Raw genomic sequence first — 26,986 nt, 5'->3', positions numbered from 1 at the left:
TTTGCAATACAAGCTTTAGTATATGTATGTCTGTGTTTAAGTCTGTGCAGTCTTGGTAGACTTGTAGAAAGGTAAATAGGATAAAGTGATAGCATGTCCTGTAGTGGGCATGGCATCACGTGTGCACATGCCATATGTTATATAGCACAGGTTGACTCTATATCTTTTGTTTAGATTTTCAAAACCCAAATTCAGGACAAGTCACAGACCTAGAAGTAGGATTTTATTTTGGAAACCACAGATGATATAGGACTCCAACGGCAAATCTCAAGGAGAAAGCAAGATGTAAGAAGAGCAGCTAGTGGTAATCATACCCAGAAAAGTAAGTGCACAATTGATGGCCCTTTTAAATTAGCTTATTTAGGCCCCAACACATAACTTTGATTGGCTGAGTGAGTGTAGGGTGAGTATAGGGTAAGACTGGGAACCTGCATCATGCTCGGCAGTAATGCTAACACTGTGCAGACCCCATCTAGTTTGCAGACGCCATTTCAGTCTGTAATTGTGCTGGAGCTGGGGAGCACAGTAGGTGATTTGCACTTGTTGTACACAAGAGTAAGTACCAAAGGTGGTCTGTATTTAAGCTGAAGCTGGGAGAAATACAGGGGTGGTCTGTACTTGTGTTGGTGCTGAAAAGGTGCAGCTGGTTGCTTGTTCTACTGCTGGAGCAGTGGAGATGCAGGAGGTGGTCTGTACTTGTGTTGGTGCTGAAAAGGTGCAGCTGGTTGCTTGTTCTACTGCTGGAGCGGTGGAGATGCAGGAGGTGGTCTATACTTGTGTTGGTGCTGAAAAGGTGCAGCTGGTTGCTTGTTCTACTGCTGGAGCAGTGGAGATGCAGGAGGTGGTCTATACTTGTGTTGGTGCTGAAAAGGTGCAGCTGGTTGCTTGTTCTACTGCTGGAGCAGTGGAGATGCAGGAGGTGGTCTGTACTTGTGTTGGTGCTGAAAAGGTGCAGCTGGTTGCTTGTTCTACTGCTGGAGCAGTGGAGATGCAGGAGGTGGTCTATACTTGTGTTGGTGCTGAAAAGGTGCAGCTGGTTGCTTGTTCTACTGCTTGAGCAGTGGAGATGCAGGAGGTGGTCTATACTTGTGTTGGTGCTGAAAAGGTGCAGCTGGTTGCTTGTTCTACTGCTGGAGCAGTGGAGATGCAGGAGGTGGTCTATACTTGTGTTGGTGCTGAAAAGGTGCAGCTGGTTGCTTGTTCTACTGCTGGAGCAGTGGAGATGCAGGAGGTGGTCTATACTTGTGTTGGTGCTGAAAATGTGCAGCTGGTTGCTTGTTCTACTGCTGGAGCAGTGGAGATGCAGGAGGTGGTCTATACTTGTGTTGGTGCTGAAAAGGTGCAGCTGGTTGCTTGTTCTACTGCTGGAGCAGTGGAGATGCAGGAGGTGGTCTATACTTGTGTTGGTGCTGAAAAGGTGCAGCTGGTTGCTTGTTCTACTGCTGGAGCAGTGGAGATGCAGGAGGTGGTCTGTGTTGGTGCTGAAAAGGTGCAGCTGGTTGCTTGTTCTACTGCTGAAGCGGTGGAGATGCAGGAGCAGGTCTGTAACAGGGCTGGATTTGAAGAAGTCAAGTAGGTTACAGTGCTAAAGCTAGGGGGTGATCAATACTCGCGCTGAGGAAGTGCAGGAGGTGGTCTGTACTTGTGTTGTGGCTGGGAGTAGCTGGTTGCTAGTTTGTACTGGAGCTGTGGGAAGTGCAGGAGGTTGTTTTTATTGCGCTGGAGCTTAGGAAGGTACAGGAGGAGGGCTGTACTTGAGTTGAAGAAGGAGGAAGTGATGGAGATAGACTAGTTGTACAGGAGCTGGACGAAGTGCATGAGTTTGTACTTGTGTTGGAGGGATCACTGACATAATATCGACGACACAAATATCGAGATACACAAATATCGAGTCAAAAATATCGATTGACAAAATATCGACTCCCTATCTTCAAACAGGTAAGTACCAAAATATCGACTCCAAAATATCGACTTACAAAAATATAGACTGTCAAAATATCGATTTTTTTAAATGTCTTAAAATTAAGTTAAAACTAATATAGTAATAAATATATTTAATATAAACTTAGAAATAATTAATAAAAAAATGTAATTTTAATAAATAATTTATATAATTTAAAAAATTATATCACCAAAAATTACACACACATATATATATATATATATATATATATATATATATATATATATATATATATATATATATAAACATATTATTAAATAAACATATATAACATTTTAGAAAATGTTTAAAATGTATTGTTACAACTATAGTGAGTTCAACATTAGCAAAAGAGTTGGATAGCGTAGAGGTCAAATTTACTACTCCCACTCCAGTGGGTGCAACAGTAGGGAAAGCGCTGGATAGCGTAGAGGTTAAAATTACTATTCCCACTCCAGGGATGTATGACGTTACAACGCATACTTTTACAACGCCTACCATTACAACAAAACTTTTACAACGCAAAAACTTTTACAACGCATACATTTACAACGCAAGATTTTACAACGCATATACCTTTACAACGCATACCATTACAACGTAAGTATTGGTAAGTATATAATAATTTTTTGAATATAAATTAATAAAAAATATTATAATATAATTTAATATAATTTAATTTTATTAAATAAATTTAATTTAAATGTAATTTTACTTTATTTTTACAAAGTACCCCTGTACCCCGAAAACCCAAAACTGACCCTGAACCCTAAAAATACCCCTTTACCCATAAACTGAAAACTGACCCTGAACACTAAAAATACCCCTTTACCCGAAAACTGACCCTGAACCCTAAAAATACCCCTTTACCCCAAAAACTGAAAACTGACCCTGAACGCTAAAAATACCCCTTTACCCAAAAACTGAAAACTGACCCTGAACCCTAAAAATACCCCTTTACCCCAAAAACTGAAAACTGACCCTGAACCCTAAAAATACTCCTTTACCCCAAAAACTGAAAACTGACCCTGAACCCTAAAAATACCCCTTTACCCCAAAAACTGAAAACTGACCCTGAACCCTAAAAATACCCCTTTACCCAAAAACTGAAAACTGACCCTGAACCCTTAAAATACCCCTTTACCCCAAAAACTGAAAACTGACCCTGAACCCTAAAAATACCCCTTTACCCAAAAACTGAAAACTGACCCTGAACCCTAAAAATACCCCTTTACCCAAAAACTGAAAACTGACCCTGAACCCTAAAAATACCCCTTTACCCAAAAACTGAAAACTGACCCTGAACCCTAAAAATACCCCTTTACCTAAAAACTGAAAACTGACCCTGATCCCTAAAAATACCCCTTTACCCCAAAAACAGAAAACTGACCCTGAACCCTAAAAATACCCCTTTACCCCAAAAACTGAAAACTGACCCTGAACCCTAAAAATACCCCTTTACCAAAACACTGAAAACTGACCCTGAACCCTAAAAATACCCCTTTACCCAAAAACTGAAAACTGACCCTGAACCCTAAAAATACCCCTTTACCCAAAAACTGAAAACTGACCCTGAACCCTAAAAATACCCCTTTACCCAAAATCCCAAACATATAACCTTTTAAAAATAATTATATACTTACTAATACTTACATTGTAATAGTATGCGTTGTAACGGTATCTGCGTTTTAAAAACATGCTTTGTAAATGTATGCGTTGTAAAAGTTTTTGCAATTTAAAAGTTTTGTTGTAATGGTAGTGCATAGTAAAAGTAGCGTTGTAAACGTTGCATACCCACTCCAGTGGGTGCAACAGTAGGGAAAGTGTTGGATAGCGTAGGGGTTAAAATTACTATTCCAACTTCAGAGAGTGCAATAGTAGGGAAAGTAAATACTTCACAAATATATATAAATAACATAAATATTAATACCAATTACAAATAATTAAAATATTTAAAAAGTGTATACAAATATTAAATATTTATTTATAAATACAAAATAAAATTATTTAATTATAAAAATTGCCTACTCATACTAATTAATTACCTATTAACAATAAATTAATTTACAATTTAAAAATTAATAAATTATTTCCAATTACCAATTATATTTTAATTAATTACCAATTAATAATTAATTAACAATTAATTCTAAATAAATATCAATAAATAAATTAACATATTTAATAAATTATAATTAAATTACTTCCCACCCTATTCCCCTATAAACACACAACCCGCTACAGAAAATAAATTACTAAAATTAAAATATTTATCAATTAATCAATTATAATTAATTACCAATTATATTTTAATTAATTACCAACTAATAATTAATTAACAATTAATTCTAAATAAATATCAATAAATAAATTAACATATTTAATTAATTATAATTAAATTACTTCCCACCCTATTCCCCTATAAACCCACAACCCGCTACAGAAAATAAATTACTAAAATTAAAATATATATCAATTAATCAATTATAATTAATTACCAATTATATTTTAATTAATTACCAATTAATAATTAATTAACAATTAATTCTAAATAAATATCAATACATAAATTAACATATTTAATTAATTATAATTAAATTACTTCCCACCCTATTCCCCTATAAACCCACAACCCGCTACAGAAAATAAATTACTAAAATTAAAATATTTATCAATTAATCAATTATAATTAATTACCAATTATATTTTAATTAATTACCAATTAATAATTAATTAACAATTAATTCTAAATAGATATTAATAAATAAATTAACATATTTAATTAATTAGAATTAAATTACTTCCCACCCTATTCCCCTATAAACCCACAACCCGCTACAGACTTATATTACACAAAAAATAAAAATTATTATTAACTTACCTTAAATTCGATATTTTTGTTGTCTATATTATGTCTAGTCGATATTATGTCCATTCTATATTTTTGATTCGATATTATGTCCATTCTATTCGATATTAATTTTCTCTAGTCGATATTTTTGTTGTCTATATTATGTCTAGTCGATATTATGTCCATTCTATATTTTTTACTCGATATTCTGTCCAGTCGAAATAAAAGACTCGATATTATGACTGTACACCGTGTTGGAGCTCAGGGAAAACATGAGGTGGGCTGTACTTTTGTTGGAGCTTTTGGTGTACAGGAGGTGACCTGAACTACTTCTGAAGCTGGGGGAGGTGTGGTAAATGTTCTATACTATTTATAATGTCCACCTCCTGATTTGATGCAATACATCATCCTTCCCACCATCTGCTCTGGCGCGGTAACCTTGGTGCACTATCAAACCCCATGAATTATCACGGCCACCAGGGATTACAGCACCACAATAGAGGGTGGGCACCATGATTCCCCGTGTCTCCTAATAATTAGTGTACTAGTTGTTCTTTCACCACCAGAGGGGTGACATAATCAGGGCCTTAAGTGGGCCAGGTCCTGCCGGTGCTCTGCACCAGCAGTTCAAAAAAGCAGGTGCAGAGACGGGTCTCTATCGGGATCTCCATTTCTGCACTCATCATCAGGGTGAAAAAAAATTGTACCTCTGCAGCAGGACCACCCTTCACTGCCTGTGATGTAACTTCAAATTTCAGAACTGAAGCATTTTCAATATAATATGCAACAAAGCTATAGCTGTTGCTTATTTATCTTATGCAACTAACAGCCATTGAGAAAGCCAATAGATGGTTTGTTGTAGGTGTAATGTTACATGTTGTATAGTGTATCTGGATACAATGACAGAAGAGGCAAAATACTAGTCAGGCGGCACACTCTGTTAAGCACAGATTTTTAGATTAAATGTTTTAAGCCATGCCCTTAATTATAAACCCTTGATTGATTGATTGATTTAAAGTGCACTACTCACCCGTTAGGGTCTCAAGGCGCTTGGGGGCATGTACAGTTCCGTTGGGGTCATCTGAAGAGCCAGGTCTTGAGATCCCTCCCGAACTGGAGCCGTGTAGGGCTTTGCTGGAAGTGGAGAGGGAGGCTGCAAGGCAGGAGATGTACTTTCCACCCACTCTGTTTCTGTAGAAGCGTGGTATGGTAGCCAGGAAGAGATTGGATAAACAGAGGTTTCTCTTGGGGGCATGGAAGGAAAGATGGTTGTTGAGGAATTGTGGTCCAATGTTGTGGAGGGCCTTGTAAACGTGTGTGAGCAGCTTAAAACTGATCCTTTTTTCGGCGGGAAGCCAGTGCAGATCGCAGAGGTGTTGGGTGATGTGGTTGTGCCTGGGGATGTCGAGGACTAGTCTGGCTGCGGCGTTCTGAACGGTCTGGAGTTTGCAGAGGTTTTTTTTGTTAATTACATCAACCCACGCACCTGTGAGAGACCCCCCAGTTTTTTCATCCCACTTAAAGCCCTGGACATAATGATTCACTGTGGCTCTGAGTGCATTTGTGCACATGTGGTTCCGGCACCACTACAGGAGTTGGACATGATGATTCAGAGATTTTACCAGTACACCAGTGGTTACTACAACACAGCAGACAGTGAACACATTGACTCACAGTGTCTTCTAGTACACTTATGCTTCAGTACTTCCTGACCCCTACAGATGTTGCACATTGACTCCTAGGATCTCCTACACTGGCACATCAATGTTTACTGCAAAACAGCAGATGGCGAGCACAAGGACTCACAGGGTCTCCTTGTACACTAGTACAGCAGTGGTTACTGCATCACTACATGCAGTGAACACAGTGATTCACAGGTCTCCTTGTATACAGTGCTCATGGCTCCAGTGCAAGCAGTGGACATGATTCACAGGGTCTCCTTGAACACTAGCACACCACTAGTTACTGCACCCCAGCAGTCAGTGGAAACAATGAAAGAGAGGGTTCAAGAACCTTAGTAAAGTGACAGCTCTTGCACCACAATAGGAGTAAAGCACAATGGTTTACAGATCTCTTCATGTATTTGAACAGTGATGGTGTTGGTAGCACCTGAGACCCGGCCCAGTACCCAGGGCCGTAGCAGGCTTCAGGCGTTTCCCCGGTCGGACCACCGGGAAGGGGGGTGGGGGGTGGGGGGCGGTTTTGGGCACCTGGGGGCCGTTTTTGTTACCGGGGCCGTCAATATCGGCCCGCTTTAACAGACTCTTCCGAAACCGGCCCTAGCGAACAGCTCTCTCCCTCACCAGGGGCCAGCCAAGCAGTTTCCCAGGTCCGGTTTTGGTTCCCCGCCTGGCCCTGCCAGTACTGACCTGGGTGTTCCATGCTTCTGCTGGGTATCACTGCAGCCCTGCACAGCAGTGTGAAGCTCATCTGTGGTTCAAGCCACTAGGTAGGTACAGGGCAGGGCTGACCGTACTGGGCATTGGGCCTTTCCTCGGGAGGCTGGAAGGGTGGGGGGAAGTTTTGCAGCTGTGCTGCAATATCGGTCCCCAGTAACAAAAGCAGCAGTGCTTCACACTTGCGTCCCCCACGCCCATGGTAGCTGGTTGGACAAAATTGCCAGGGCTGCTTTGAGGTCCCAGTCATGCCCTGGGTGGCTCCCTATAGGTAAGTCAAACACGCAAAAGGTGATTGGAGGAATGCTTGCAATAAGTCTCACCACCAGTAATTGCTCAGGGTATCATTCCAACCCACTGAACTAAGATGGGTTAACCCTGATGGGGGCTCGTCCGCCGTGTATAGTTTGACACCAATTGGTCTAAGTTACTTGTGTTCCTGTCTAGAGAGAGAACTGTTAGTGGTGCACCTGTGCCCCTGCACAACCTTGGGGAGCACACCTCATGTGGTTTGTTTGCTGTGCTGCTATTAAAACTTTGTTTGTTCCCCCCCCCACTACCTCACCAAGAACTGATTATCATATGTAAGTTTGCATTTGTTTTTATTAATTTTCTCCTCTTATATAAACCTCATGTGGCCTGAGCCTTCCACTTCCATTTCACCAGAGTTAAGCACTCGCTCTCTTCTCTCTCCTCAGCGGTGACAATATGGCAGAGATTGTCGCGATCGTCGCTAAGCTCAAACGCGACTGCCTGAAGCCGGGCGGGGTCGGTGAGCACAGCAACGCCATCAAGTACCTGAACCAGGACTACGAGAGCCTGAAGCAGCAGTGTCTGAAGAGTGGCACCCTCTTCGAGGACCCAGAATTCCCCGCGGTCGCCGCCTCTCTTGGCTACGATAAACTGGGTCCGGACTCCGACAAGGGAAAGGGGGTGGAATGGAAGCGCCCCTCAGTAAGTACAAGCGAATCCACAGGAGAAGCCAGGAAAATATACCACTCTCCCAAATTTAAATCTTCCTCAAATGCCTCTGAAATTATAAGAATACCCTGAAACTTCTTAAAAATGTTTTTTCATATGATGTAAAAGTGCATTTTAATGCACCTTTCTCGAAGACTTTTGCCAAAAAGTTGCATGTTTTCCTTGCATTTCTTGAGCAGAGCTAAGCGAATAAGGCAAAAATGCTAAATAAGGCTCACCTACCCTAGGAGGTTGTGGGGAGGAAGGGGTGGGTGGTCCACCCAAGGAAAGTTAGGCAAAGCATTCTGCCCTAAGGGTTCCATCAGTAGTATGGTTCTGTTAATTAAAGGCTCACCGCTAAAGCATGTGGTGATGTGCAGATCACAACTTAGAATTCTGGTCATCCCATTTTGGCCTATGAATCTTCTGAGGTTGTCAAATTGGGTAATAGTAGCAACTGTATTTACAGTTCTTAGAAAGGCAGAAATTCAGCGTTAAGGGCTATAGAGAAAGATTATTGCTAATTACTCCTTTCTTCAGTTTTACAGTAAGTGAACATTGTGCTTTTTGAGCTAAATCAGTACTTGTTCAATATCCTGAATGAATTTGACTTTTAAAGAATACAAATTTAGGTCAGTAATACTGCATGAAGGCATGTCTGACCTGTAGGTCAGGCATGCCTTCACGCTATAATTCTCCCGGAGCAGCAGAAGTAGTGGAACCAGGCCCAGCTGCAGGAGCAGGACAGAGGACACCGATCTGGGAGAAAGGTAAGTCTCCCACTGCACAGGTGAACTCCGTTCCGCTGCGTAGGTGGAGTTTTGGAAAACTTCTCACTCCAAACGGAGTGCAGAGTTACTAAATCTCCGCAAACTTCGCTGGCGGAGCGGAGTTCACCACCCGCCCTTACACCTGCCCCGCATTCTCAAGAAAGTCAGGATCGACTGGGCTCATAACATCTTAGTGTTTTTGAACTGGGCAAGGAGAATTTGGTAATTAAAACTCCACCTTTATGTGTGGAGATTGAGCGGTGACAGTTGAACACCTTTGATCTTTCTCTCGAGATTTGTAATGTCATCTTGGCAGCCAGGCATCCCTCAACACGCAAATGTATATGAATGCCATTGGGACAAATTTGTGACTTGGTGTTCCTCCTGTCATGTTGACAAATGTTCTGCTTCCTTGTCGGAGGAGTTATTGTTTGTGTAGGTTGTGTTGTGTTATGTTAGCTGGAGTTGTAAAGCACAACTTATCATCCAAGGGGTATCCAGGAGCTGGAGGCGGTGTGAAGGCCATCTACAGGGTCTTAGTTGAAGAGCTAGGTTTTCAGTTTCTAGCAGAATTCTAGAAGCAAGGAGGAAGCCCTTAAGTGTAAGAAAGGTTGTTCCACGTTTTGGGTGCTAGGTATGAGAAAGCTAGGCCTCCGGTGTTGCTTGTGTGGATGAGGGGTGTGTAGACAAGAGAGAGCGAGGCAGAGCAGAGATGTCGGGTGGGCTGATGGAAGTGGAGACGATAGTTGAGATACGTTAGTCCCATGTTGTGCAGTGCCTTGCATGCGTGTGTGAGGAGTTTGAATTAGCAGCATTTGTGTATTGGTAGCCCGTGGACATCTCTTAAGTGAGGCGTGATGTGGGAGCACTGAGGGAGGTGCAGGACGAGTCTGGCAGTAGCATTCTGGATGTTCTGAAGATAGATGGTGGAGGAGGTGGTTGGGGATACTGGCGAAGAGTGCATTGCCATAATCAAGTCTGCTGGTTATTAGAGCTTAAGTGATGATGCGTCTGCTGCTCTTGGGAATCCATCTGATGATTTTTTTGAGGATGCGTAGCATGTAGAAGCAGGATGATTAGAATGCGTTCACTTGTGCAGCTCTGTTGAATTTGTAATATAATATGAACCCCAGGTTACTTGTGGGGTGGGTGATGGTGTTGGATGAAGGTCTGCTGGCCACCAAGTGGAGTACCAGGGCAAGTTCTTGTTCCCAAAGATCAGCAATTCTGTTTGTGCTGTTCTTAGCCTGGCAAGGTCTTGCCTTGGGCACAGTTAAGAGTTATCTTTCTGGCATCTTGGCTTGTTTTCAGTTGCTGAATCAGCCCTCACTGATGAAGTTTCCTGTTGTGACATGTTTCCTTAAGAGTTTGCAATTTTTTTTTCTCCTATCTCTTTCATCATGCCTCAGTGGGACCTCAATTTGGTCCTGACGTTTCCTATGGGCTCCCCATTTGAGCCACTACATAGCTGTTCCTTGTGACTTCTGACCCTTAAACCAGTCCTCCTAGTGGTCATTACATTGGCAGGGAGGGTCAAGCTCTTTCAGTTTATAACCAGTTTCTGCCCAGACACAATGTTTCTTTATACTCAAACCCCTTTATTTGGAAGGAAGTGACTCCATTTCATGGTGGCTAAACCATCATGTTGCTGACATTTTTCGTTCTACCCCAATCATCTAAGAATGAAGAAATGCTCCACTGCCTGGATCCAAAAAGAGCTCGGTATTTTTACACTGATCATATTAAAGACCATAGGGTGCACAATCAGCCCTTCATCGTATTCACAGGAGCAAAAAAGGCGAGGATGTGCAGAAGAGTACCATTGCCTGATGGATTGTACTTCACATTAAGATCTGCTATGCACTGGCTAAGAAGCAGCATCCTGAGAGCTTGGGGGTAAGGGGTAAGGCTGTTACTTCTGTGTTAGCATGCAGAATACCTGTCAAGTACATTTGCCAAGCTTCTACGTGGGCATCACGCCACACATTCACTAAGTACTACTGCTTGGACAGTCAGGGCTGGTGGAATGGCCATTTTACCAGTTTGGTCCTCCAGAATTTCCTGGTTTGAGCAGTTTGCAGACCTGGGAGGTATTGCTTGGGTATCTAGTTGAAGGTACGTAATATGTGGTTAGAAATCTCTATCAGACGAACAAGTTACTTACATGTGGTAATGTTTTTTCCGGTAGAGACTGTAATCACAGATTCCTCATGTACCTTCCTTCTGTTCCACTCTGCGAAATTAGCTCATCAGCCTGAAGCTACTGTTAATTTCTGCACACTCGTCATACATCCTTCAGTCATAGCTCTGTATTTTTGGTATGGAAATAGTCATGAACGAAACTGATATCAATTCACTGGGGTGGCACCTAAATAGACACTGTGCATGTTACTTCTAACGTTGACATCTCCAATGCAGAGCAAAACAATACGACTTTCTGGGGTGCAGAGGTACTGCTCAAGATATTCTGGATCCAGTCTGATGCCTAGGGAATATTCTAAGGTGAGGAGTCTACAGTTAGATAGAGTGTCTACCAGAAAAGGTGTTACCATAGGTATGTAGCTCGTTCATCACTGAACTTCCCTGACTTTGCTCACAAAGCTATTTCCACAGAGACACCACACCTGAAGAGAAACAATACAACAGATACATAGTGTAAACTTCTGGAGCTTTCAAGCAACAGGACAGGAGTGTTACTTTCAGGGCTCTGCTTACCGAGGCTGACCTCCCAGGATGTAGTCTGCTGGACATATTTAAATGCTGTTGATGTCTATTAACTTTGAAATACAATGTTTATAGACGGAAACAAAGTCAAATTTTGGTCTAATCCATTTCATTTGAGAAGGATTAGGCAACAATATTTGTGAATGCAGTTAGCCGAGTAATTCAGTTTTGGATTACATGGTACACATTTTTTTAAAAACATATTTTATTGCATTTATGTGGTACCTTTTGGGCGATTGCCCGACATAATCCATTTGAAAATAATATAGGAGCACATTACAAGACATAGAGACACCTGAGAACCATTCTTATTTGAATCCAACAAAAGGAAACAGAGAACTTTACGCAGACACTCCCACCCCACCCACTTAGCAAACAGGATACGATACATGCAAATACCCAAGTAAAAACATCAATACCTCATACATATGGCCCCCAGACAGTACATGAAAATATTCACGGGGATTGCGAAGGAAGAAGGGGAAGTCCAAACCCCAGGACTCTGCCCATCCAGCCCCTATCTTTCTATGCTTTTGGGGGCAGCCCCTCGCTTGAAATACCACTTTCTCGGCGCCCATACATTTGTCCAGTTCTTGTCACCACTTTCCCAGAGTGACAGAGAGCACCGACTTAGTCTCAGTCTTCACTGGTGCTTTATGAGTGTTACAGTCAGGAGGCCTGTTCATGTTACTAGTGGCCAGTCTGTTTAGAACTACAATCTCTAGACTGCCTGCAGAAATGCTTTGATGGGAAAATGCAACAGGGTGCAGTCATGGCAGTCTGCAAGCTCAGATGTGGATTGTATACCCGGCGGGTGAGAACATTGAAGCACAGAGGGCACATGGGGGCCATACCACCCTTCTACGGGCAGACAGAACATATGCAAGGACATCAAGTGTAAAATTAACTCACTCTAACAGCCACCTGCTTACAACACAGCACTGGTCAGACAGAGGTTTTATCTGCGGTTTTTTTCAGACAAATGTGTACCATGGTTCATAACATGAACAGGCCTACTGACTGTAACACTCATAAAGCACCAGTGAGGACTGAGACTAAGTCAGTGCTCTCTGTCACCTTGATAGACACAGGTTGTATAGTCCCCCCATTGAAATGGGAATGTGGATTTATAGGGTGGGCCGTAACAGCAGCCTCCCCATGAACTCCTCTCCCCCCTCACCCTCTCAGGCCGAGGATTGGAGGCTCATGAAGCTGCTGAGTGAACTGTTGGCACATGGTCAGCGACTGGCTGCCGCCCCCCCCCAATCCGGCACCCAACACCCAGAAACGTGGACATGAGACTTCTTTATTTTTTGGAAGGCGGGGGCTAGTCCCCCGGCCGTATTTATTAAGATATGAAATTAAAAAAGGTTTTAATTGCATGGTCAACAATTATACAAAATTCAGCAGGACATTAGATACAAATATCGTCAACAAGTTTGAGAGGCTAACCTTAACAAAACTCTAATACATGTTGTTTCCTAACCGAATCTAACATCCTCATCTTGATTTCTGTACATTTCTGGCCATATGGCAAGGTCGCTAACCGGTGTCAGGTCCTACAAGCTGCGCCTCACCTAGAGCTGTGCGCATGCGCAGTCGTGCCCCGGGAATTGCCCGGTCTACGCCGTGAACTCCATTTACCCACTAAAGGAGGGCCCTTACTCTGCGCCATCCGGTGACGTCATGAGTATACGCGCGCGGGGTGGCTACCAGCCTAAGGAAAGCGTGACTACTCCGACCCGCGCCCCTTTGAAGCATCAATTACCTTGCCCCTGGAGTTCTAGGAGTGGCCCAAAGGCCCCTCCCCCTGGGCGGGAACCTCCATAGGATGATGCCCGCCGCCTCAGACCTTAAATATGTGCTCACCGGTCATGACCTTACCGCATGCCCCATACCTAATAAATACGACGACCTATGGGAAAAAATTCTAAAGGACAGCTACACTGGCTAATAAATAACAGCATCAACGTAAAGCTACAAAGGGAAAAAAGGCCTAAACACACTCGGCATCAAAGCAAAAGCACTTCACACAGAGTTCGCTAAAAAGGGGAAAAATTCCTAAACCAAATCACATCATCAAAATATACCGACCCGATCAAGTTCAATTACGCATGTAAGACATGTTAACAGTATACTAGCAAAATTACGCTCAAACCAGACATAGTGGAGCCACAAGTCTTTTGTTCCAGGGATGGTGGGTGGGAAAACAAAGAAGCCCCGAGCGCGGGGCACACCGTGCTGTGAGGGAGCGTCCAGGGACAAGGGGGTCTCCTGGGCGCTCCCCTCCTCTTTATTCCCAAGGGGCCAGGCGGGGGGGCAACCCACCCCTCCAGTAGCCCGTCCCCCCTGACCCGGACCTTCTACACTGGTATCCGGGTCAGGGAGGTCGCCGGCCAATCGGTGGTGGGTCGCGCCCAAGGGCCCGCCCCCACCACCGAGAGGCACAAAGGGGGGAAGGGGGGAAGCGGTCGCCGCGCCGCCATGCGGGCGGGGGGGCCGAGGGCCCCCCCTTTTCATTTATGAGTGTCATCCTTCAACGCCATGCCTATATTCGTTGCCTTATTTTGTTCTCACATCGGTCTTTAACGCCTTAACTGCTGCGTTTTTTCCACCGCAGTGCGGGCGTTCTAAAGGGTGGGCGAGGCTGCGTCGGCCGGTGGACATGCGCAGCTTCAGGGAGGTAGCGCTCGCGACGTCCAACGGCCGACGGCAGCACGCAACGGGTTAACTGCCAAGGAGACTCATCTTGGTAACACAAACAATGACAAAGCCAATAGGTCTCGTCTACGAAAGAGCTATTGCCAATATGTTTTAATCATGTTGTACACCAGGTTGGCAGGTGTTCAGCATAGCTAAAAGCTAGTGGCATATTGATGAATGGCATGGATTGGGGTGCCACATAGTCAAGTGTTGTGGACTAGAGTGGGGTGCTATGGAGAGTAGAGCTGAGTAGCATGGAGTGAAATGGAGTGTGAGGGAGTGTCATAGAGTGTTGTGGAGGGAGTAGAGTGGCGTAGAGTAATAGGACATAGAGTGAAGTAGAGTGTTATGATGTAGAGTGGAGTAGAGTGTCAGAATGAAGTACTGTGCTATAGAGAGGAGTGGCACAGAGTGTTGTGGAGTGTTGTAGAGTGAAGTTGTGTGGCATAGAAGGTGTTGCCTAGAGTGTTGTAGAGTAGAGTAAAGTAGATTGGCATAGAGTGGAGTGGCATAGAGTGCAGTAGTGTAGTAGAGTGGAATGGCATAGAGTGGCATTGAGTAGAGAGGCATAGAGCTGAGTGACATGGAGTGAAGTACTGGCATGGCGTAGAGTCGAGTAGTGGAGTAGAGTAGTGTGTCATAGAATTGAGTGGAGGAAAGAGGCAAAGAGCGGTGTAGAGAGAGTTGTGTAGAGAGTCGTAGAGTGGAGCAGTGTCATAGAGTGAAGTAGAGTAGAGCGTCATGGAGTGGAGTGTTGTAGAGTGGCCTGGAGTGAAGTGGGGTAATGTACTGTGGTGCAGAGTAGATTGGTATAGAGTGCAGTTGCTTAGAGTGCCTTGGTTTGAGGAAAGTGGTATAGGCTGCATTGATACACAGTGCAATGACACAGAGTAGAGTGGCATAGAGTAGAGTGGTGCCAAGAAGAGCAGAGTGGAAGGCGCAACGTAGATTGCAGTGGGATATGGTGCAACTGCATAGAGTGGAGTGGCACAGGGTGGAGTAGAGTGGCTTAGAGTGCAGTGGCATATAGTGCAGTGATGTAGAGTAGAGGGAAGTGGTGAAGGGTAAAGTAGAGGGGTGCAAGATAGAGAACATTGGTGTAGATTAGAGTGACAAAGAGTGCAGTAGCCTGGAGTGCAGTGGAACAGAGTAGAGTGGTGTAGAGTTCAGTGGCGGAGAGTGCAGTGTTGATGAGTAGAATGGGGTAGAGTGCAGCAGCGTTGAGTGGCGCAGAGTGCATTAAAATACAGTGCAGTGGTGTAGAGTACAGTGGTGAATAAAGTGGTGTAGAGTGCAGTGACACTGAGTAGAGTGTTGCAGAGTAGAGTATAGTGGTGTAGTGCAATGGTGCAGAGTGTATTGTTTTGAGTAGAGTGCAATGGAGTAGAGCAGTGTTTCCCAAACTGTGGTCCGCGGACCCCCAGGGGTCCGTGACACATTCCCAGGGGGTACGCAGGCAACAGTTTTAAAAGCACAGAAACATTTCTTGTATAATTAGCAGCTTTCCAGCAGCAATAAAAGTGTCAAGATAAAGCCAGTGATTAATGTACCTGCTGGAGCGTGAGGAGAGTTTTGTTTAGTGGCAGCTTTGACTTACCTAATGTAGCACAGAGGGTTAATGTGCCTACTGCAAAGAACGTGTAACATGCATTTTAAAAAGCAGCATTTTATGTGCATAGGTTCGTGGTTACTGCTTTTGTCACAGAGATTCTTTTGTTACTGTGCACTTCATAAGTGACAATCATAATGTAGCAGAGGGACCTATAAACTGTCATCAAAGAGCTGCTTGCAAACTGCATGGTACCAGTTAGTAACTTTTGTTTTTTCCCAGTTATTCATTATCCTGATGCTGCTAGAAAGATTTATTTGGGTGGAAATACATTTTGAATGTTAAAGTCAGTGCTAGCCACTGTGTTATGTTCTGAATCCCGAGTTTGTGCTTTTCCAGACCAAGCACTCTTCAAATATTTTATATACACACTGTTTTACATGTACGATTCAATGTCTCTGTATGTGTGTGATGTAAAGTGCTCTGACATCCTACAATGGTATGAGAGATGCTATAAAACAAATGAAATACATGTGACAGAGGGGCTATTACTTCAATATAAAATACTAAGGGCCAGATGTACGATCCGTTTTTATATGCGTGAATGGGTTCGTGAACCCGCTTTCACATGCAAAAACGTATTGGGCCATGTACATTGCCTATTTCGCGAGTCGCAATTTGTTTGCGACTCGCTAAATAGGTTTTGCAACTTGCTATTTGGAAGGGGCATTCCCTTCCAAATAGCGAGTCTTAAAACCATGTACAAATGTTTTGCGGTCGCAAAACACTCGCAATTACCACTTACTTCAAGTAGATGGTAATGCATTTGCAAATGCGAAGGGGTCCCCAGGGGACCCCTTCCCCTTTGCAAATGCATGCAAAATAATTTTTTAAGGGCATGCAGCGGTCCCAGGGACCTCTGCCTGCCCTTAGAAAATGAAACAAAAACGTTTCATTTTCTTTTTTTTTTAAATGCATGGTAAATGGGCTGTTTTTTTTTTTAACTGCTTTATTTAAAAGCAGTCCCAGACATGGTGGCCTGCAGAGCCCAGCAGGCACCATACCTAGGAGGGCTGGCCTTCCCAATAGGTTCGCAAATTGCGAGAGGCTCATTAATATTAATGAACCTCGCAATTTGCGACCCCATTGGGAATCTGAAACAGTGTTAAACACACTGTTGTACATTTCATTTAGCGACTCGCAATTTGCCACTCGCAATGTATCGCCAATTGCGAGGCGCTAAATGAAATGGTCGTACATCTGGCCCCAAAATCCTTAGGGGCAGATTTACAAGCCCCTTGCTCCACTTTTACGCCATCATTGCGTCACTTTCGTGATGCAGCGGCGATGCTAAAGATGCGCCATGGTGCAGGGTATTTACAATGTGACGCATCTGAGAGATACGCCATGTTGTAAAGCCCTGCGCCAGAAGGAGGCATTCCGGCGCAGGAACGCCTCCTAAAAGTGGCTGAGTGAAATCTACAAGATTTCACTCAGTCACTTTGGGGCCCATGCTGCGTCAAAACCCTGCGCCTGCTTGAAGCAGGCGTAAGGATTGACGTAGCATTAACAAGATTCAGCCCCCCAGAGCATTGCTGGAGCTGTGTCGCGCTTGCGACGCAACTCCAGCAATGTGCCACCTTTACGGCACAGATGCGTCATGCATCTGTGCTTTTTTGCCCCATGAGGCGCAGCATTGTAAATGGGGCGCATCAATGGTGGCGGAGGCATGGCGCACAATAAGTGGCGCATCCCTGCTGATATGCATGGATGCGTCACTTATTGTAAATCTGCCCCTAAGTACTTTGAGTATTTGTTTTGTGTGCACACGTGTGTATTTTTTTCGAATTACTGTTTTAATATTTGAAATTTAACTCATACAAATTGCTTGGGGGTCCCCGGCTTCCAGTGGTGAGTCAATGGGGGTCCTCATGAGTCAAAAGTTTGGGAACCACTGGAGTAGAGTACAGTGGCATAGAATGGAATAGTGCAGAGTGGAATAGAGTGGAATGGAGTGGCATAGAGTGGAATGGAGTGACATAAGAGTAGGTTATTTCAGAGTAGCATGATGCTGTGTAGAGTGCAGTGACAGAGTAGAGTGCCTAAGTTTGCAATGTCATATAGTGCAGTGGTGCAGAGTAGATTAGAGTGGCTTAGAGTGGATTGGCGTAAAGTGCTGGGGCAAAGAGTGGAGCGGTGAAGGGGAGAGTAGAGTAGTGTGTCTTGGAGTGATACAGAGTAGAGTCGTGAAGAGTGCATTGACATAGACTGTCGTACAACAGAGCACTGCAGAGTAGACTGCAGTGGCTTAAAGTAGAGTGGCATAGACACAAAACCCAAGAAAAGTGGTAATAGCCTCACAGGAACGCACACGTGATGGAGGTGGTCCTACTGCTCATGAACCTCGCTTATTTACACAACAATTCTAACCAACATAGGGAGCACTGCAAAATATCCCACGAAGAGTTAATAGTCCATTCTAACTAGTACCCAATAAAATGCAAAGCAGTCCCGTAGAATAGATGATTCTTGGTTTAGTCTATTAATACACAGAAGCTGTAATGTTGAACGCAGATGATCCTTTTATACTTCACACATCATCTTGCCCAGCCAATACATTTTGTCCCTTTAAAAGGACTTCATCAGGGTTGTAAATAGATGTACACATTGCTTCATTAAAACACATAAAACACTAAAAACATTAACAATTACTATAACTCCCAATTAATAAATCCCTGGAATCTGAAGTATTCCTGGATATCTGGAAGGACACCATTGTATTCCCATTATTAAAAAAAAGCTGGCATGCAAACTAACCACCAATCTCCCTAATTCCTTACTTGTCTAATGGTTTTGGAGAGACTGGTCAACAAACAACTGGTTACCTTCTTAGAAACCAATGAGCTCCTAGACCTATCTCCGACTGGCTTTAGAGCTTCAAACAGCACAGAAGCCACCCTATTCGTGGTAGTAAACAACATCAGATGCTTGGTGGACCAAGGCAAAGCTTCCACTCTGATCCTTTTGGACTTATCGACAGCGTTCAATACCGTATCTGACAACCTTCTTCTGAGCATTTTGCACAAAAAGGGACTTCACCTGAAAGCCCTTCAGTGGTTCAACTCCTTTCTATGCAATAGAACACACAGAGTTCAAATGGGCCAATTTTCCTTTATCTCAAGAACCATTAACTAGGGTGTCCCACAGGGAGTCTCTCTGAGCCCCACCCTTTTCAATGCCTATGTCTCCTCTTTGGCCAAAATTGGCAGGAAATGGGGCTTTACCATCTGCTCCTATGCTGATGATGCTCAGTTTATAATCCCCTTCGAACGAAGGCATGTGGACACTAGGAACAACTTAATCAACTGTCTCTCAGAAACAGCAACTTGGATGTCAGAACACCGTCTGAAACTAAATGCTAAGAAATCCGAGAGCCTGCTTTTTTTAGGGGCTCGCCTAATCTGGGACAATACCTGGTGGCCTCAGACACTAGGGACTGCACCAGAACCTAAACAGGTTGTAAAAAGCCTGGGCATCCTTATCGACAACGCACTAACCATGAAGGACCAAGTCTGAGCGCTGTGCGTAAAAAGCTTTACCATGCGAAAGTTATTAAGAAGGCTTTTTTCATAGATCCCCCTGAACTGTAGAAAGACCATCGCTCAGGCTCTAGTCTCTAGTAAGCGGGATTATGGAAATTCACTCTATGTGGGCATGCCAGACTATCTCTTCCCCCAATTACAGGTAATTCAGAACGCAGTTGCCAAGTTCATTTGTAATAAAAACAAATACGGCTCAGCATCATTGGGAGCTAATAAAGCTGAAATTCTTCGGATGCAACGTGTTCAAAATACTGCAGCTAGAGTTCTGGTTGGTCTCCCGCGTTTCTGTTCTGCTACTGGCGCTATCTGCATGTTGCATTGGCTCCCTGTAGAGAAGCGGATTCACTTCAAAACACTGTGTTTATCCTTCAAGATAATTAAATCTGCCAGCCCTAATCTGTTGAGTGACCTGCTTATCCCTTATGCTCCCTCCCGTCGGTTGCGCTCGTCAGGACAACATCTGGCTGTCATCCCACTGTTCAAACGCAGCCGGGCGGGCGGACGGTCTTTTCTCTGCCTTGCAGCTAGGCTGTGGAACTCACTGCCTGTACAGATCCGCAGCTTAGACTGCCTGACTGCTTTTAGGAAAGCTATTAAAACTTTGATCTTTCCTGCAGTGTAATCTCTGGTTGTATGATGGCTAGCATGGCTTTAGGTTGTTGTGTTTCGGTACCTTCTAGCTGCTAGTGCCGGGATGCTCCTTTGCTGGAGCAGCTGTGCGCTATATAAGACTATATAACATAACATAACATCAGAATGTTTGTGAAAGCTCCACTGGCTGCCTGTGCGCCAAAGAGCCAAGTTTAAACTCATGTGCTGTGCACACAGAGCGCTACACAAGATGCAGGACAAAATTGAATTCTACACTCCCACGCGAAAACTGAGGTCTTGCAATCACGCTTTGGCCAAAATCAAACATATTAAGAAAGTCAGAATAGGAGGCCGCTCCATCTCTAATTTGGCGGCTGTTCACTGGAATGAACTCCCTTTAGACCTTTGCCTTATGGACGACTACATGGTATTCAGAAAGAAGCTGAAAACATCACTGTTCCCTAAGCTGTAACCGATGACACTTGCAGCTTTTGCCTCGACTCCCCTGCTCAGATATCCAGGTTGCTACTCACTTTCACATCAGGGTACAGCTTTTCTAGCACTGTGATATCCCTTGGGATGACTGTTGCGCTTAACAAATACAAATAAAAACAGATCCCAACATATACCACATTGAACAATAGGAATATAAGCCTCAACCATTTTAACTTCAAGAAACCATTTTAGAAGCCAATGTGATTTTATCTAACAAGCCCCCTCCCCTTATTATCTGGTTGCAGGACCGTAGGGCCAAATAACATGGCACACTATTCTCGCCTCGTGCGCAGCCCTGGGGTAACATGACGAGTACTGAGATAAGAATATAGGGATACTCCCCTTTAGCCACTGATTATTAGCCCGCCCTTAGGCAGCTTTTACCGTGGCTTTCACTAAGTATCATGGCTTGTGGCATGGTTCCCGTTGTAACTCGCCTTATCTCTGCCCCCTTCTTCAGTCAGCATTTTGTGAGCTCTAGTTTCACAGTCCATCTCATTAGCAAAAGTTTGGGGCCATCAAAGTGTGATCCCTAACCCATAACTCTGTACTTCTGTTATCTGGCTCCTTAAGAGGAATGCGGTCTCCCATAAAAGCAACTATTTTGTTTTCTTTTTCACAATGTTTTCTTTTGCTTCAGTTGTCTGTCCCTTCCGGGCAGTTCAGTATCGTCCTCCGTGGTCTTGTCCATGCGGTTAACCGCCACCTGTTGATAACCTGTTCTTGTACAACACCATAAAATACACTCCACTTGTAGTAAGACCCCAGCGCCCACGAGTGGGGGGCTCTATCTATGTAGTAACTCTTTAACGCGTGTCTGGCAGCTGTCAAGAGGTATTTTCTTAATTGGGGGACTCTTGGAGAGGGAATGGTACATGGATTTGTAATTTTTGCCGAGCACTCACGCCTAAGAACCTCTCCTTCCGTAGTGGAGTTACTACCCCTGATCTTTAACCCCTTACCCCAGAACCACTGCTGCCTCTTAATGGGTTTCATTCAATCGCAAACACAGGTGGCCTCATTTATGAAAAGTGATGCATCGCTGCATGAAAGTAGCGTTGCGTCACTTTTCATTGCACCCTTCTTGTGACATGCTAGATGCGTCATATTTATAGTATGACGCATTGTAGTGTAGTTCCTATATTCCCAATAGGCTCTGCGCATTGGAATAATATATTCAGCAGTGTAGACGTAGGACTGAGGTCGACTAGGTCTCTACTGACTATATTAGACTTAAGGTTTGCCAGCTAGCTCAGAGGTCACTAGAAACTTTCTCGAATAAACAAGGAGGAGTTTAACTTCCCTGGATAGACAAGAAGGGATTAGCTTCTGACAACCATAAAACATGACAACTTTGCTCCCTCAGAATAAGAGTGTATCTCTAGAGTCGTGTGAAAACAATAGACAGCTATTTCACTCAGTCAAGTGTGCATACTTAGTTTCACCAGAGTGTAGAGAAAAGAGAGACGGGCGTTTTCAATAAAAGGTGTTGTTTATTGAGCAGTCTTCTTTCTCATACAAGAGAAATGAATTGCCACAATTGCAATACTTAGTATAAAGTAAAGTGCGTACAGTAAAAGGAGTATTATGAAATAATACTGTAAAAGCATTGATATGGTTTCTTAGCCATAAGATACTTTAAAATAGATAAAATATATACATACAAATATATATTGACTAACGTACTCAACTGGTGCTTCTAAATATGCCTACCCCGGTGTACCTGACCTAAGCCTAATACGTGGGAAGGAGTAAGTAAGTAGCAGTTTAAGTTAAGTTGGTTTTGCCAAGGAATCTGAATCAAGAATTCTCTTAAAGGGTTTAGTCAGCTTCGTACCTGGGTATTAGAAAGCAGGAGGTCTGGTATCTCTCTCTCAGGACTCGATATCCCAGTAACCCGCGAGGGTATCTGGAAACACCGGAGCTGGATTTCTCGGCAGGAGAAAAGACAGCGTCTGTCTCAGTGCGTCAAAGGGGAGGGGCGGCGTCCGTGGGCTCTCGCATCAGCTGGGCTCTCGGGCAAGTAGATAGCCGCTCTGCTCCAAAACTACCAGCGTGTGTTTGCTTAAGGCAACGTTGGTATATTTATACCTGAAAGGTGCCGGGTTTTGACGTAAGGTTGGACATAAGACGTCAATAAAGATGTCACTAAGAACTGGCCGTTCTTAGAGTGCTCACAAGAGTTCTAGGACGAAATCAAAACAAAAGCAATGGGGAATTCCCAGGTTGCTGGAGGTTTGGTTTGTTTACAGAACTCGTTGTACTTTCTAGGAGCCTGGGGAAGTAGCCTTGCTTAATTTGGACAGCATGGGCTATGACTAAATATGGATATGATTCTAATGCCTTTATAAGGATATTATTTATTATAACCACATAAGGGCATAAATCAGGAATATCGAATTAGGGTCCTAGATAGAACTACAACACCCACTCCACGATCTAATGTCCCTCATTACTTAAAACTAACCAATAGTAAACATATAAACATATAATGATGCATGTGTTTTCCAACCCACCCCAAAATACATAAATTTGCATATTGAAATGGTATATGGTAATACACGAAAATGAGTATTGGTACTGTACGCTTTTCAAGTAGTGGTATCATTCAGTTAAAAAATGAATATATATATCAGCTGAATGAATTGCGAAAATTTACACATGAAATGGCTCTTAATACAGAAAAGAAGGTCGAGACCATTCCATCACATATTAATACAAAATACTGTATATGTGCTAGAGGCTGAGGTGATATATTGTCTCTAGAGTTCCTAAAATAGAAGCTCTGTTCTCTAAGAATAGTTCTACTTTAAGCAGAGTACATGTGCCAGAAAAAGGTAAATATTTTGAAATTGGAAAAACATAATTTTGTTTTCAGGGGAAAAACAGTTCCAAATGTTTTCAGTAGCTTTTGTTTATCAAAGCTGAAGGCCGAATTCAGAGTTCAGGGAACGCTGTGTGCTCGTTGCTTAAAAGGTATTCTTTCTGTTCAGGGGAGAACATAATTTCAGACAGACTCTCAAAAAAATGGTCTACGGCTTCAGGTGAAAGTTCGACCAAGTTTGAAAATGCCGCAACAGTACAGTCGTGAGTATGATTGCTATCATCGATGTCAGGATCAGCAATGCTCACAGACGGTCGTACCTGGGTGATGCTGCTCTCACCTCGTACTTCACTACCCCCTAATCGTAGTGGTGAAGTCTCAACGAATGCCGTCATCAGAATTGGTAGCCGCTGGGGACAACACGATGTATGAGCCGTTACAGGACTTAGCAAAGTATCTGTATCCAATGGTACTGCTGATGGTAGTGTAAGACAGACGTCCAACACGCATTCTTCTCTGCATAGCATACATCGAAGCACAGGTAAGATGCAATTCTGCCAGATGGGTCTGAATGAAAGAAACCAGGTCATATTCAGATCTCTTAGCCGGGCTAATCCAAGGACTTTAGTTATGCGGTCCCGATAGCGTATAGCTAGGATTGTTTCTTCCATCGTTGCTGGAGTCTTGTCTGCTACTTGGCTTGCCATATTGGAGCAGAAGGATCAAAAACAAAATTCCTGCTACGCGTCCCAAAAGAAGTGGTAGGCCGCCAAAGACAGAATGGACAAAATTAGGAACAATGCCCAGGACTGTTTCGAAGGGTGTTAACAGTCCCGAAAAAATTGTCTTAAATACATGTGGGATACCACTGGTATCTGACATATTTAGGAATTGGCTTAGCATTTCTACGAAATGCACGGGGCAATTTGTTGATAAAAGGGTATGTATCTCTGCCGTTGTCCTTGCGACTTGCAGATCATACGTTTCTTTTGATGACGTTAAGGGCACAGTTGTCTGTAAAAGAACAGACTTTATTCTGCTTAAAGTATCAATTCGAATAGAAGAGATATTCAAAGAAGGCCAAATTGTTGCCTCCGTATCTGGAGTGCTGTTTGGATACAATACTTGCATACAGCAAGTGACCATGGAACTCACGCTGATGAGATAGGCTTTTCCTGGCACCATGCCACAACAGCTGTGGTCATTTATTAGAATATAACTCCCGTTAGAAAGTTGTCTAAAGAATGGCTCTATCTGTGTTGCAGGTGTGCCTTGCTGGTGACATGAAAGGTTATTTGAAGACCCTACGCAGGCTCCATGCAGGTTAATGCCTTCACAAAGAAGTGTACCGCTTAGTGATCTTTTACATTTGTTACCACTAAGAAATACATTCTTTTTCTTTTCACTGTAGCATGTGTGGGTATAAGGTAATTTCCATGTTGACTTGATGTACCCTTTACCCAACCTTTCATACTGGCCCGCTGGTATATACTCTTGGCAGTATTTAAATTGGAAAGTTGTTATCGGAATTATGATTATTCCGTGTATTATCCATTCAATGACAGGTCTTTCTGACATTGTCAATGGTAATCTCTCAAGTTTTTCAATGCTCAGAATCGTATAGTCTGCTCCTTTTTGTGCCAAACTGATTTGTTTATCAGTAAGGTTAAAGATAGAGAATAAAGATGTTGTGTTGATTAAACGCCATGGTACGTAGCCTGAACGCAGATTTTGCAATGTCCAGCCAAGCTGTACAATAGAACGTAATTGGGACTGACCGTGTTGTAACATTAGTAAATCCTGCTCTATTATATCAATAGCAGATGATACAATACTGTCCAGTGAATATATTCTGGAGTGCAGTAGTGTAGTAGAGTGGAATGGCATAGAGTGGCATTGAGTAGAGTGGCATAGAGCTGAGTGACATGGAGTGAAGTACTGGCATGGCGTAGAGTCGAGTAGTGGAGTAGAGTAGTGTGTCATAGAATTGAGTGGAGGAAAGAGGCATACAGCGGTGTAGAGAGAGTTGTGTAGAGAGTCATAGAGTGGAGCAGTGTCATAGAGTGAAGTAGAGTAGAGCGTCATGTAGTGGAGTGTTGCAGAGTGGCCTGGAGTGAAGTGGGGTAATGTACTGTGGTGCAGAGTAGATTGGTATAGAGTGCAGTTGCTTAGAGTGCATTGGTTTGAGGAAAGTGGTATAGGCTGCATTGATGCACAGTGCAATGACACAGAGTAGAGTGGCATAGAGTAGAGTGGTGCCAAGAAGAGTAGAGTGGAAGGCGCAACGTAGATTGCAGTGGGATATGGTGCAACTGCATAGAGTGGAGTGGCACAGGGTGGAGTAGAGTGGCTTAGAGTGCAGTGGCATATAGTGCAGTGATGTAGAGTAGAGGGAAGTGGTGAAGGGTAAAGTAGAGGGGTGCAAGATAGAGAACAGAGGTGTAGATTAGAGTGACAAAGAGTGCAGTAGCCTGGAGTGCAGTGGAACAGAGTAGAGTGGTGTAGAGTTCAGTGGCGGAGAGTGCAGTGTTGATGAGTAGAATGGGGTAGAGTGCAGCAGCGTTGAGTGGCGCAGAGTGCATTAAAATACAGTGCAGTGGTGTAGAGTACAGTGGTGAATAAAGGGGTGTAGAGTGCAGTGACACTGAGTAGAGTGTTGCAGAGTAGAGTATAGTGGTGTAGTGCAATGGTGCAGAGTGTATTGTTTTGAGTAGAGTGCAATGGAGTAGAGTACAGTGGCATAGAATGGAATAGTGCAGAGTGGAATAGAGTGGAATGGAGTGGCATAGAGTGGAATGGAGTGACATAAGAGTAGGTTATTTCAGAGTAGCATGATGCTGTGTAGAGTGCAGTGACAGAGTAGAGTGCCTAAGTTTGCAATGTCATATAGTGCAGTGGTGCAGAGTAGATTAGAGTGGCTTAGAGTGGATTGGCGTAAAGTGCTGGGGCAAAGAGTGGAGCGGTGAAGGGGAGAGTAGAGTAGTGTGTCTTGGAGTGATACAGAGTAGAGTCGTGAAGAGTGCATTGACATAGACTGTTGTACAACAGAGCACTGCAGAGTAGACTGCAGTGGCTTAAAGTAGAGTGGCGTAGACACAAAACCCAAGAAAAGTGGTAATAGCCTCACAGGAACGCACATGTGATGGAGGTGGTCCTACTGCTCATGAACCTCGCTTATTTACACAACAATTCTAACCAACATAGGGAGCACTGCAAAATATCCCACGAAGAGTTAATAGTCCATTCTAACTAGTACCCAATAAAATGCAAAGCAGTCCCGTAGAATAGATGATTCTTGGTTTAGTCTATTAACCCCTTCGACGCTCATGACGAGCCCAGCTCGTCATGGAGTTTCCATTGGTTTCAATGGAAATTACATGGGAATCAACAAATAGGCTTAGCATCCAAGTGGTTAATACACAGAAGCTGTAATGTTGAACGCAGATGATCCTTTTATACTTCACACATCATCTTGCCCAGCCAATACATTTTGTCCCTTTAAAAGGACTTCATCAGGGTTGTAAATAGATGTACACATTGCTTCATTAAAACACATAAAACACTAAAAACATTAACAAT

At 43.5% G+C, this 26,986-nt stretch overlaps 1 protein-coding gene across 2 annotated transcripts in view; it reads left to right on the top strand.

The window, feature by feature from the left end:
- The first annotated feature begins 7,857 nt into the window (after positions 1–7,857).
- The window catches only part of LOC144762257 (calpain-1 catalytic subunit-like), a 536,001-nt gene continuing 516,872 nt past the window's right edge, over positions 7,858–26,986 (top strand). For both annotated transcript variants that reach the window (XM_078647402.1, XM_078647401.1), the window contains exon 1: positions 7,858–8,143. In XM_078647402.1, the coding sequence (XP_078503528.1) occupies positions 7,898–8,143 (246 nt within the window). In that variant the 5' untranslated portion in view covers positions 7,858–7,897. The remainder of the gene's footprint in view (positions 8,144–26,986) is intronic.

Source organism: Lissotriton helveticus, chromosome 6 (assembly GCF_964261635.1).
Source record: "Lissotriton helveticus chromosome 6, aLisHel1.1, whole genome shotgun sequence".
In the NCBI taxonomy this organism is placed as follows: Eukaryota; Metazoa; Chordata; class Amphibia; order Caudata; family Salamandridae; genus Lissotriton; species Lissotriton helveticus.
Note: the sequence above shows the minus strand (reverse complement) of the source record. Positions and strands in the feature narration are given on the sequence as shown.